Raw genomic sequence first — 13,423 nt, 5'->3', positions numbered from 1 at the left:
TCTGCCCGGTCGGTTGGGATATCAACCCGAGCCTTAGCGAGAACTCTGCTCTGCCAGATTGGATCATCAACACGAGCCTCCACAAACTCTGCCTGGTCACATTGGGATGTCGACACGAGCCGCCGCACAATCACTGCCACCAACTGAAACCCCCCCTTTTTGAGAGAGAAAGAGAGAGAATGAAAGAAAGGAAAAAATGGAAGAGAAGAAACCCTTGTGGAAGCAACCACCGCCGAAGCGAATCCTTCCTGCCAGAGTTGCCTGACATCGCCTTCAAGAAGGTCACTACATGTGCAACCTCGCGCAGGCGCAGCCAATGACGCCACCATGGCGACGCTGATGAGCGCCCAAGCAAGCCGCCGTCGATCACACCACCACGACGCCGCCGACCCACTTTCGCACGGACCCAGAATGTCGGCACCGTCCATCGTAGCGCGCCCACAAGTAGTTGAAGCCGAGTCGCGTCGCGACAGCCACCCGGTGCTGTTGGGCCACGCACGGTGCCGCTGCTGTCAAGCCGTGGGCGCCTCCGCTGCAGGGCCGCGCACCACCGGCGCCGCTGCGTGTGTCGTTGTTGCCGGGCCACGTGCGCCACCTCCATGGCTGTCGTCGCCGCGGCTGAGCCGAGCGCCTCCGTGCCGCACACCGCCGTCACCGTCGCCTTTGTGGCGCCCGTGCCGTGCACTGCTACAACTATCGTGGCCATGGGGGCCGTCGCCGTGGCAGCCGACACAATGGCTGAGACGGGCGCCGCCTTGCCGCACGCTGCCGCCGAGGCCGAAGGCAGCCATTGCCGGAACCAGCCCGGAACGGCCCGTGGAGCGCGGGTCCGACCCACCATCGCGCGGGTCCGACCCACCATCGCGCGGATCTAGCCTCCACAAGAGCGGATCTGGCCATCAGCCGTGTCCAGGGCGCAAGGAGGAAGGAAGAATGGAGGGGATAAGAATGGAGAGAGAGAGAGAGAGATAGAGATGGGAATGAGAGAGAAGACGATGACCCCGCCACCGTCCTCCTTGCTGCTCGTTGGACTTTCGGCGGGCAGCTCCGGCAGCGGCGGGGTGGGGTAGGACGGTGTGATGGGGGAGCCACTTGAACCGCCCAGGAAAACGGTGCAGGGGCTGTTTTGATCTATCTGTATAATTCATCTGTGCACTATATGGAATCTATCTGTACTACATTTTCCATTGGAACTCTTTAAAATGTGGAAACTTTTCACAAAGCTTATTAGTGGATCCCTGTAGTGAAAAAATATGTATTGTTTCTAACAATCTTGAGTTTAGACAATCAAGCACTTGGGCGAGCAGTGGGTTTTAGCCGGCGTGAAGAAACTAAGTTATCTGTTTAGCGAGTAATAGATTTAGTGTTGCTTTGTTCTCTCCTCATTCCGCTTGCTGCTGCTTCCATCTAATAGCTAGTAGTGATGGGTTCACCTGTTGTTGTATGGCGTGTTGTATTTGTAATTTGAATTTTAAATTTTTTCTCTTAATATAAAGATACGTAACTCTCCTATATATTTGAGAAAAAAAACAACCTTGAGTGCAAACTCTGGGTTATTACGAATTTTAGCTGTTTTGATTTTGACGATCCTGCCATCTCCACACACGAATCCTGGGTCCAAACCGAGAGATTCTATTGGGCCATGTCGCCTGTTTTTTCCCGACCGTCGGATCTCAAGCAGCGTATGCTCCGGCCGTGGATCTCGGGCTTGGTTTCTCAAGCTTTCGCGAGAGCGGCGCAGCGGCCAACGCCTTGTGCAGCTTCCACTCCTCCTCTCCCCGTCGGTGTCACCATGCATTGCTACGGCCGCCACCTCGCACTCCACATCGCGCGGCCTCTGCTCCTCTCCTGCCGGCCACCGGGCCTCGACGAGAGCCTGCCGGACTCACCGCCACCTCCTCTCCCTGCTGTTCGTTCCCTCAATCAAACAATCAACACTGTCGGCGCCCCTTTTCCTTCTCCGCTGCATGCTGCGACTGCTCCGCCGGGGGCTATGCCTACTTCGCTCGCTCAGCGCTCGACGCGGGTCAGCCTTGGGCAGCAGCGCTCTCCCGTCATCGGCAGCCGCGAGCTCCCTGGCTGTACGAGGGTGTGGCAGACCTCGCGTGGCCCTACCCGTTCGAAGGAATGGCGCGCCGAGCCACAGCGAAACAGCCCGAGCTGAAGTCCAGACGGCAACAATGTTCAAGACACTACTATTTATGGTACACTTTGGGTGCTCACAACCCGTTCAATATAACACCCGTTCGATGTAATGGCGCGGCGAGCGGCAACGAACCAGCCCGATCTGCAGTCCAGACGGAAAGAAGGCTCAAGCTGCTGCTTGCGAAGGATGGCTTTTGCAGCAAGCTGGAGGATGGAGACAAGCTCACGGCGTGGGTGGAGATGAGCTCAAAAAGCAAGCGGAGGATGAACGAGCACTGACGAATGGCACTGAGACCTTGCGTACCAGTTCAGGTCGCTTCCATGTTTGTTTGCCTCCTCTACCTGAGTTTGTTTGCCTCCCCTTTCAGGCTTTTCATTCATCCTGCGCAGCCCACTCCTCTAACTGAGTTTTTTTGCCTCCACACCGGACCGCTACGCCTCCCAGCTGTTTGATAAAATGCCTGTCTTCTTGTTGAGCGATCAAAGCAACCATACCTGCTGCAGATTCTTATGCTCGAGGTACAATCAAATCCAAATACTGTCCAAACCATTGTGGGTGCAACTGCAAGCCAGCCTAGTAGATCATATATTGGCATAGACAAACTGCAGCTGTCATTAGTAAGTTTAACCTTTGCTTCTTTTCCTTCAAAACATTATTTAATTTTGCTAGAATTAAGAAATTTCTAACATTGTCCTTATGTTAGTTTTGTACAAATTACAGTAATTCCAGCTAGCTCGAGAATAGTTGTGCTTAACTTATTATATTGTACAAGTAATTTCGGCGCGCCTCATACAACTTTGAGCAAAATAATTTTTTTAGCGACCGTGCCTAAGCACATTTTTCATCAAGAGGGGGAGCTCTGAGCACAATAATTTGTCAATTTACTTAAAAAGGATTGAATCTTTAATGTCAATAGAGACAAAAATATGTTAGTGTTAGACTTTTCAAAAACCTCCATGATTAGTTTGTTAGTTGTAGCATCTTGGTACTGAACTTCTCGAGTTCAATGCAGGAATAAGATTCTTGTATTACTGAATTTTTTGAATTCAACACAGGAATGTGACACCAAGCTCCAGTGCATAGTAAGGAGCTCGGCGAGGTGTTGGTGGAAAAGGAAGAACTTTGATGTTTTCTTCCCTTAATCTATCCATCACCGTGGTTCTAGATAAAAGTTGCTACTACTTCAGTTCACTGAAAAAGCTATTAGCAGCTGTGTCATTGAAAAGTGAGGTTTATGACACAATATTATGCCAACCAAATTAATAGAAAAATATTGCCTAGTAGGATAAAACTTTGTGCAGGTTACACGCAAAATAAGCAACAAGGCAGCAATGAGGGAGATGAGAAAAATTGACCCACCAAGGACGGGGCATTGACTCATATATATGACCGATTTTAGCAGTATATTTAAAAAACATCTCTTTACACATGGATAATTCTATGTTGCATTATCACGTGTAACGAGCAAAAAGTTCCAAAATATTGCTGGAAAATGGGAGCGAAACATGAAATTTACTCTATGGAGACATGCTTCAATCAATTTAACTTCAAGAAATGGTTACTAATTAACTTCTGTGTTAATTATTGGGTCCATATCTGTATAAGTTTACTCTCCCAGGTTCAGCCAAGAAAAATTGTAAATGATATGAAGTTTTAGGTGATCTATAATCATGATTGTTGTGCAAGGCATACTTCAATACGTTGTGTCTAATTTGATGCATTATTACAAGTTGTACGAGAAAGAGAAAGGAACCTATGGTCCAAGATAGCTTTTGAATTTGATGGAGAAAATCAGTATTTCATCATAATACAAAGAATATATACATACATTACCAAGTTCTCCACTGGGCAGCCCAACCTGGCGCGCCCCATGTTTTCTAGTACTGACACTATTCTTCGTATTTGTGACAATCACCATCAAGGCATCAACTACGTGTGCCGAGTTGCCAGCAAAAGGATGCTCTGTCACCTGGAAAGTGGCTACTCATTGGGCCGTGGGCTATTTGCGAGACTGGGCTAGTGGGCTGGCTCTCCTGGACACGGACGGAATACATGAAGGGAGGAGCACTGAGCAGCGATCAGTGAGGATAGGATCCACCGATATACAGTAACACTGAACAGGCGAATACGTCTCCCCCTTCCCCAACCCTCGTCCTCTACTGTTCTTCCTCCTCCTACAGATTACCTTCCACTACTTCTGATGTGTCCTTGATCCATTCTCCCATCCCTTGCATTTCTGCCTATCCCGAAGTCCATCCCTCTCTCAGTTTGTCAGTTATATGTACCATGCAGTGTTGGAGTGATTTGGTGTTCAATTGAGTGGATTGTTAACATTTTCCTGATAGTACTGCATTCTAGACGCAGAGCAATGGCCAGTGGATTGATCTCACACATTGCCCTGTGCCTTGTACTGAAAGGTTCAGAGATATAAGCTGTTAATGAGAACACAGTTCTGAAGGCCGGCTGTTCAGAGTCCAGGCTAGCTGAAGAATCGGAGTGCCTGAGGATGAGACATTATGCGCCTATATTCCTTCCAATGGAATCAAGAATCAGATTTGCACTATAAAATCATACCCCAATCCAATTCCTACCATCAACATGCTATCAGAGTGGCCTTTCATCATCAGCGGACAGATCACCCATGGCAGAATACTTTGGATTTCTGATGCTCTGATGCTACCAGTACCACCCTACAACTCAACAACAATCTTGTGAACCCCCTCCCTGGGCATGGCCTCCAGCTGCACCGTCACCAGACCGGAGGAAGAATCGTAGGAGAACTCCAGCTCAGATGAACCCATCGCGCACTTTCTTGGCCTCACTGAAGAGTAGGCGCCGAACCTTCCACAGCCCCTCACCTCCATGCACACCAATCCGACAGCCTCGGAGCCAGAGGTGGAGCCGTTGCCGTCGAGCAGCTTTGCGCCGTCGAGGAGGTGGTAGGTCAGACCGTCCACCGCGCCGCCGCTGTTGAACATGTCCACCAGACCGATGGGGGCGAACCTGAAACCAGGTGCCAAGTCCTGCAATGACATAACCCAAAGTTTCAGCTTTCATCGTTGAGTTCACAATTGCCAAACATTTTGCCAAAAATATATGCCAAATTTGCGCACTCCAGAGTTGAGTGGGGAAAACTGAGCACGGACCTTGATCGGTGACACGGTGAGTACGTCGTGCTCCAAGACCTTGAGAGAGATGGGCAATGCCGCGCCGTTCGGGAGCACGACGAGGTCGCCACCGGCATGGCGGTACACGGCACAGTCGCCGTTCCACTCGGGGTCCGTGGAGGCCTCGGAGATGTGATGGACGTCGCTGCCCTTGACGCCGCAGGTCAGGGCCTCGGTGCCGGTCTGGTGGAAGATGTTCTTCTTCTCCACGGAGCTCCACGCCGCGCCCTGGCAGTTGTACACGCCCAGCACGCCGGTGAACTTGTTCATGTTCCATATCTTGAGCAAGCTGTAGGGAAGGATGCCATGGCAAGGCATTGTCAGAACACACTCGAAACAACAGAGTTGTGAACAGATCAGAACTGCGGAAAATGGGGATTGAGCTCACCTGACGCCGTCGCGTGCCGGGTCGGTGAACAGGCAGTCCTTGGTCGGCCGGCCTGGCAGGCATGCGCGAAGAATGGAGCCGTCAGGCAAGACAATCTTCCTCAGCAGCTCGAAGTTGTGCTTCCCTGGTGCATCACTGCAAATTCAACACCAAAAACACATTTCAGCTAGATATTTCGTCAGACAAAGCATCCCAATTTCTCAGCAATAGAATGAATTGGCAACCTGACATAGACGGGACCGCCACTGATCGCGCGGGCTGAGCCATGGTAGTCGCCGGCCGGGTGGAGGGAGTGGAACATGTCCCAGTCCGGCAGCATGAACTCGCCGAGGAACACGCTGTTGTACGCCACCGAGGCGATGTGGATCGTGTGCGACACAGGGTCCCTCGGGTAGAAATCATCCGATGCCCTCACCACCGCCGTCTGCTTGGAGCTGCGCATTGGTCACATGGCATCACGATCAAATTAATCGGTGACAGTTTCAGGGTTGGAATTACAGAAGCGGATGGATCGGATCGCGTACCAGTAGAGGGCGTCGGTGTTGTGGCTCATGCAGGCGACGATGCCGTTCTCCGGGAAGTTCTTGGCAACGGAGGCGTCGAGCGCCTGGTGGTACTGCCGGGTGAGCTGCACGCGGCCGCCGTGTCCGGCGCCGAGCGTCTCGAGGATGCACTGCACGTCCACCTTGACGCCGTCGACGCCGGCGGCGGCGAGGTACGCGTGGAGCTCGTCGTAGAAGCGGTACACGGCGCGCGGGTGCACGAGGCCGAGCCCCTGGAGGGTGAGCACGTCGGTCTTCATGCCAGGCTCGTTCTCCACGACGCCCGGCGAGACCTTGGGGAACTGCAAGCTCGAGCGGTAGTGCTCCGCCCCGGCCGCGCCGGGGCGGACGCCGCCCCAGTAGCCGGTGATGGCGTGCCAGACGTAGACGTACTTGAGCCCGTACTGCTCCTTCGCCGCGCGCACCACCGTCTTGATGCCGGCGGCCGGGTCGTCGGCGTTCTGGAACTTGCTGTTCTCCTTGATGCCGGTGAGCCGGAACAGGCGGGGCGGCTCGTCCCCGCCAGCGGGCTCGTCGGTGGCGGACTGGTCGGTGCCGACGGACTGCCAGCCGTCGTCGATGATGACGAACTTGGGCGGCGCGCCGCCGGCGATGAGGCTGCGGAGCCCGGCCTCGACGCCTTCCTGGGTGACGTCCTGGTAGAAGGCGTCCCAGGTGCACCACCCGAAGTAGTCGACGATGCCCGGGAGCTTCTTCTCGGCGCGGACCCGGAACGTCTTGAGCGCGGACTTGGCCGCGGCGACGGCTCCGGCGATGGCCGCGAACGGGTCGGACTCCGCGGCGCCGACGAAGAGCGCGCGGTCGAAGGACGCCGCGCGCGTGTCGGCGTCCCCGCTCTCGACGCAGAGCTCCAGCGCGTCGCCCGCGCCGCCCTGGAGGCTGGCCCGGAACGCGCCCTCCACGAGCGGGAGGAACACGACGAACGCGGCCTCCGCGTCCTCGCCGCCGGCGCCCCTGGACTCGACGAGCAGGAACTGCGTCTCGAGCGGGACGTCGCCGCCCTTCTCACCCATCCGCTGCGCCATCCACCAGAGCTTGAACCGGAAGCACGCCATGAACCGCACGCCCCTGCGAAGTCGCCAGATCAGATCAATGCCAATCGGCACGACGAACCAACGGATTGGGGGCAAAAGAAATCGTTTCTTCTCCCCTCGAATTCCAGGATTCAGGATCCAACCTCAGGGCGCCGAGGGAGACGACGTGCCGGGCGGCCGGCTCGGCGAAGTCGGCGCCGAGGAAGATCCCATCAACCGCTCCCCCCGCCGCGGCGGACGACGCCACCACCGCGTCCGGCACGCCGGACAGCACCGTCCGGCCGCAGACCGACAGGGTCCCGCCGGCGAGCTTGACGGACGAGGAAATCGTCATCTCCTCCTGCTTCCTCTTACTCCGCGGCTGCCGCTGGGTCGGCGGGACGACGTTGCTGGACGGCGGCGCCGGCGACGACGGCCCCTTAGTCGCCGCGAGAGTCCTGAACGAGCACCTGCCCCCGAATCCAACACAGAAGACGCGGTGAGTATCAATCAAGACAAAGACGGACCCGGAGAACGACAGGAGACGCAATTCGGGACGGATTCGCACGCACCGAGGCGGGGAGGAAGGCGGAGGGACTGGGCGCGGAGGCGGAGCGCGCGGGCGCGGCGAGGAGGATGCGAGGAGCAGCGGGCGGGGAGGGAGGGTATATATACGCCGCGGTGGAGATGGCGGGAAGGAGGAGGAGGTGGAGGCGACGGCCCGGCCGCAGCTGGAGCTCAGCCTGCGCGCCATCGCGGACATCGGCGGCGGCGGTTAAATCCGTTGCTCGGGGCGTGCGCTCCAGCTAGCTGCCGACGGGACCGGATCGGATTGGGCGGGCGGGTGGTGAGGTCAGCCGGTCTGGCAGACTGGCACTGTGCTCGTGCGTGCTGCCGTGCTCGGTCGGGACCTCGGGCTGGGGACTCGGGGGTTGGTGCGCTTCGCTCTCGGCTCCTGCTCATATCCGGCAACGGCAAGGCTTCCGTTCGGGATCGTCCATCCACCCGGTGGCCGGCACGTGGGGGGGCCGTGGCTCGAGAGGGAACGGGAGGCGGACGGAAGAGCCGGTGGCGCGACGCGACTGGCTCGCGGGGACCGGACCGGACCGGACCGAACCGACTCGCGCCGCGGCGGACAAGCGTGCGCGAGCGATTGGGCGAGCCAGTTGGGGAGCCGAGGCTGCCTCGTTGGATCCGCGCTGGATGGATCGGGCGCCAGGCGCGGGCGGGGCCGGGTCAAACGAGGAAGTGGTGAGCGTGCGCGCTGGCGCTGGTCAGCCTGGGCGCTGCCGAACCAGATCCGGGTACGCAAGCGATGCCGAAAAGTCGGCAACTTCCACGCGTTCATGTGGCTCTGCCTGGTTAACCTTAACGCCGGAAGGAATCGCAGGAGTATTCCGTTGTGAGAAGCCAAAAGGAAAAAAAAAGGAAGCCTGATGGACAGTGATAATACAGCACCGCATGTTGCCGGCACGTCTTTGCACGGATATTCTTATTCCCTTCCCCGTGCCACGTCGGCGCCAATCATGCTCTGTAGTTTATTTCTGGCGTACCTTGTGGAATAAGATCTGCCACGTCAGCGTGCCAGCTACCCAGTCGTCGTACAACAAGCGCCCTCCTCGACCAGACCAGCACGCCATCTCTTGTCAATAATGCACAGACAGGGAGCTAGACGTCTGAAAGTAACCACGCAAACAATGCCAGGTCTAGTACTGTCCTAAACACAGAAGGATGCATGGCGATACGACCAGAGGCGGAGCTTGAGAAAAATAGAGGGAGGGTGCCGTGCTTCATTGTATATGCATGATATTTTTTTTAAGGAAAGTCGCGGAGTGCCGCGGCTTGAAGTCCCCGGATGGCCGGTTTGGGGGCTGGTTCGGGTTCATTGTATATGCATGATATTGGAATTAACATGATGAAAATCTAGAGGTAATAGGAGATCATGAATTTTTTCTGGGTGCGATATTATCTAGCTCCGCCCTAGGATATGACAAGTACTTCTGATGCGTGCGGGGTACTCCACTCTTCTTTGGACATGGTGGAGTCCATGGGATGAGTGTTGTGTACTATGAAGAAATGCTTCCGGCTAGTATGAACTACAAAGAGGATTTTTGGGATGCAAAGAATGACAAGCACAAATATTTATAGATTTGGTGGCAAATCTATTCATCGTGGTGTCAATTAATTAGAAAACCAACTTTGATATTAAGTCAAATAGTGATAGCTTAATAGTAAGGTCAAAGATATCAAGTCATATCTAATCATATATTATTTAAAAAATATTTTAATGTATACTATATATTTCAGGTGAAAGAATAATATAAAAATAAATAGCATTTCTATTCGTAGTTCTAATCTGGTGTCATTGATCAACAGATCAATGCCTCAGATCAACGAGAGTGAGATATCGACGATCTATTAAACTTGTACCCGAGATCATAGATCCAAAGTCTTGCATTTAAAAATTACCTTGTGGCTTAACTAAGGAGAGCATTATTCTGTTTATGCACGTGTATAAGACGCCAGTTGCACACAACCCAAGTTGGAGGTTGCAGGCGAGCCGACTGTTGACAATCGACGACCTCTTTTAAAAAACCAGCAGCTCTGGCCTGTACCTAAGTATGAATGTGCCTATTGACCATAAGGATGTAATGCACGCACATCACAGGGCGTGATCATTTGGCCTAAGAGACATGTGCAAGAGATGCACACCTGCATGTCCTAGAGGCATGGTCATACGTGTGGTCGTGCATGGCCATACCACCGTTGCTAGCAAGCCGGCATTGTCACTACTCAATCACACGGGATAGCATGATACCAGTGCTTGGTTTATTCGGGGTACGGTAGTTGACTTCATCTTCAGGAAGTTTTATGAATCCAGTACTTCACTATATGCAACTGTCATATCATATTCATATCATAATCGATTGTCTTAGATATAGTAAGTACTATCTCAAAAATGACCATGAACTATTGAATCAAACATGCGTATCTTTCTCATGATTTGCATGGCACTAATTAAATATGTATAATTTTGTCGAATGTACATATTTGTAGGATCTTTTAAGGTATTCTCGGATCAATATGCATCCACACACCATCCATAAGATAGTATTAAAAAATAGGACCTCTTGCCTCATAGGGGTAATAGGTCATCAAAGCCATTACAAAATAGATTATAATGTCTATACTCTATAATATCGAATGATAAGATGGATATGGGTACGTTTTCTTTTTCTGAGGGGAGATATGGGTACTCCTACCAGGGACTAGGGAAGTAGCCGTGACACAAAGGTTATCTATAGCAGACTATTTTTTGAAAAACAAAATGCTTTGGTTTAGTACTTGGGCATCCCGGCCCAGCGCGCGCTTAACTTGTAAGGCCCAACAACAAAGCCAACACGACCATAATAGCCCAGCCCCGCATGAGGAGGCCTTTCCCAGTCGGCCCAACCTACCCAACATCAGGCCCGGGGAACTCTTGGGGCACACATCGACTCGACGCTCCGACACGCCATGACGGCCTCTGACGGCCGGCAAGAAACTGTTGCCAGCAGGCGCAAGCGCAACGCAAGCAATGGCGTCGAGTTCGAGCCTGGATTTGGCGATGGCCCCCGCCGTCCTCCTCCACCGCCGCGTGGTCACGCACGCCTCCTTCATCCGGGGAAGGGGAAGGGGAAGGAATCTGGCCCTCTCCGCTCCCTCCTCCAACGATACCTGCCCCCCTCCTTCGATCCCTTCTCGTATTGCAATAGTTTCGAAATTCAGAATTGCCGGTGTGTTTGCTTTAGTTCAGTTCAAGAAATGGTCTCGCTGAGCTTAAGAACTGATGCGGAGGGTTGAATCTTGGTCAAACACTGTATGTCAGGGTTGATCCTGGTGTTACTGAACTTGATGTAGTCTCTAGGTTGTGCAGGCGTGCCCAAGTGCGTTGTTTCAAGAAAATAAATTTGAGGGTTCTTGATTTCGTACTCCACTTCCAACTCACTGGAAGTTCAGTTTAGTTTTGCCAGCAAGTTCTGTCTCCCAGATACTGAAGTAGCTGCAAATAAATTAAGACATTCGTTTGGGGATGAGTCTTATGCAGAATGAGATAATTTGAGATCATGATTCATGAAGCTGATTTTTTTTTTGAGCAATATGAAGCTGAATATGTATTTCGGAAACTGACTGTTCCAGCATGCTGACATTTGTTACCCTGTGGTGGGAAATGATTGCCGGTGGTGTTCATGGCGCTGAATGTATAAATCCACCGCGATGCAGGTGCAGCAGTTCGATCCCTGACAAGTGTGATCATGGAAATTCCACTGGACTAGATCCGAAGGCCACTGATGCGAACACGTGCCAATGATCCAGCCAAGGTGCAAGAGCTCATGGACAGTATTCGTGTCATCGGCCTCCAAGTACCTGTGGGTATTTTCTTTTCCTTTCATATTACTTCATCCAGAAGTACAATTATTGGAACTCTCTTATTGGGAATCCAGTACATATGAATCAACAGTAACGCAACTCTGTGCTAATGCATATACCTGTTCCATACTTCCACCTTGCTGAATTCAAATCGCAAAGAATGCTCTGAACACAAGCAGAGTAGTTTTTCAATTTGCTTAATATACGTGTTGTTTACTAAGGTGCTGATCGCTAAATAGTGAATACATATCAGTATGAATTTCATTTGACTGATTTTGTAGTTTCCTTTTCAGTTTCTTTCTTTATTGATGAGTGTAACTTGCTTAAGGTTAGCTGCATGAATGCTTCTTCAAGCCGATAGCTCAAGCAGGGATATATATCTGCACTGTCTTCCTAGCTTTTTCTTCTGCCATTTTAAGAGCACATAGTTCAGTCAGAATTGTTCACTTATGGGATCATGTTACAACATTCCAAAGTGCTTGTTGATCATCTATATGTGCCATAGGACACTCTCTCATGCACTGTTTGTTGGATTTCCGATGCTGTTGGTTTACTTCCCAATGATTCTTACTTGGCTCAATTTCTTGACCACCGCAGATTGATGTGCTAGAGGTTGATGGGGTCTACTATGGTGCGTAATCCAGACTCCAGATCCAATTGATCACTCGCCCTCTCATCACTTCAAGATCTATATATCCATTTCCCTGTGCTGAATATGCTCCTGCGTGATCTTCAGGCTTCTCTGGATGCCACCGCTACGAGGCACACCAGCGCCTTGTTCTCCCAACCATCCGCTGCAAAGTCCGTCGAGGGACGAAAGAAACACTTAGGTCAGACCATCCTCTCCAGCTTGGATTATTCGTCGCATATTCCTACTTGATGCACTGAACTTCTGTCTGCTTTTTCAGGCACCACATGCGATGAATTGGATGTTATTGGTGACTAAATCAGCTAGAGAGTGATCTGTATATCTACAACTAAAACAAGTCCTTCCCTGTTCTTCTTCATCATCTGTAATCATCCATACTTGTAAATGTTACCCAAACAGATTGGCGAATACTAAGTCTGAACTCAACAGCAAGAGGAAATGTTCGACTCATGCCTACACCATTTCTTTTCCGAATCGGCGGAACTTCCATTTACATGGAGTAGGATGGCTGGATGAGTAAAACTGAATGTAATGGGATGTTGGATGGATGAGCACCAGCCACTCAGAAGGTCATTGTGTTCCAACCTGGAGCTTAATTTTTCAATTCCAAGAACGAAAATGGAGATTCTTGACCTGAGGAAATGTGTGTTAACTTAATGTCGTTCATCATGCTAGTATAAATATAGCGTTTCAGCTTTTTTTTGAGGGAATCATCACTCTTTATTGATTGATGACTCTAGGAACCGAGATACAAACGCCTTCAGGCGGTGACAGCAACCACACCAATCTACCTAACTCACAATAAACTGAACTTCTAGCTAAGTTATGAGCATCAACATTAGATGCTCGACCTTCATGAACAAACTCTGCAGACACAAAGGCTCCTGCCCTAGCCCTGATCTCCTCAACAATGTGTGCGTAGACTCCCTTGCTCCCGCTCTTGATGTTCTTTACCACGCTAATGTTGTCAAAAGCGAGACGGAACTTCCTGACTGCAAGATCGCTAGCAAGGCCTCCATCGATTCTGGGTCTGTCACACCCTGGATAATCAGTACTGAAGCCCCCTGGAAAATTCCTGCTACATCTC

The 13,423-nt window shown here is 51.8% G+C and overlaps 1 protein-coding gene and 1 pseudogene across 1 annotated transcript; one reads left to right on the top strand and one right to left on the bottom strand.

Annotated features, from left to right (window-relative positions):
- Positions 1-4,574: 4,574 nt before the first annotated feature.
- LOC112890781 (probable galactinol--sucrose galactosyltransferase 6) lies at positions 4,575-8,222 on the bottom strand. Its single transcript, XM_025957640.1, has 7 exons — positions 7,850-8,222; positions 7,442-7,747; positions 6,226-7,332; positions 5,926-6,135; positions 5,702-5,836; positions 5,293-5,602; positions 4,575-5,169 (listed from the first exon to the last, which is right to left on the bottom strand). Exons 1-7 carry the CDS (start codon positions 8,038-8,040, stop codon positions 4,837-4,839), a joined length of 2,592 nt encoding a protein of 863 aa, XP_025813425.1. The 5' UTR covers positions 8,041-8,222; the 3' UTR covers positions 4,575-4,836.
- A 3,208-nt stretch (positions 8,223-11,430) lies between these two features.
- On the top strand, positions 11,431-12,915 carry LOC112890784 (annotated as a pseudogene).
- Positions 12,916-13,423: the final 508 nt, after the last annotated feature.

The sequence above is a fragment of the Panicum hallii genome, chromosome 4, assembly GCF_002211085.1.
Source record: "Panicum hallii strain FIL2 chromosome 4, PHallii_v3.1, whole genome shotgun sequence".
NCBI lineage: Eukaryota > Viridiplantae > Streptophyta > Magnoliopsida > Poales > Poaceae > Panicum > Panicum hallii.
The sequence above is the reverse complement of the archived record's forward strand: the minus strand, read 5'-3'. Positions and strand labels throughout refer to the sequence as shown.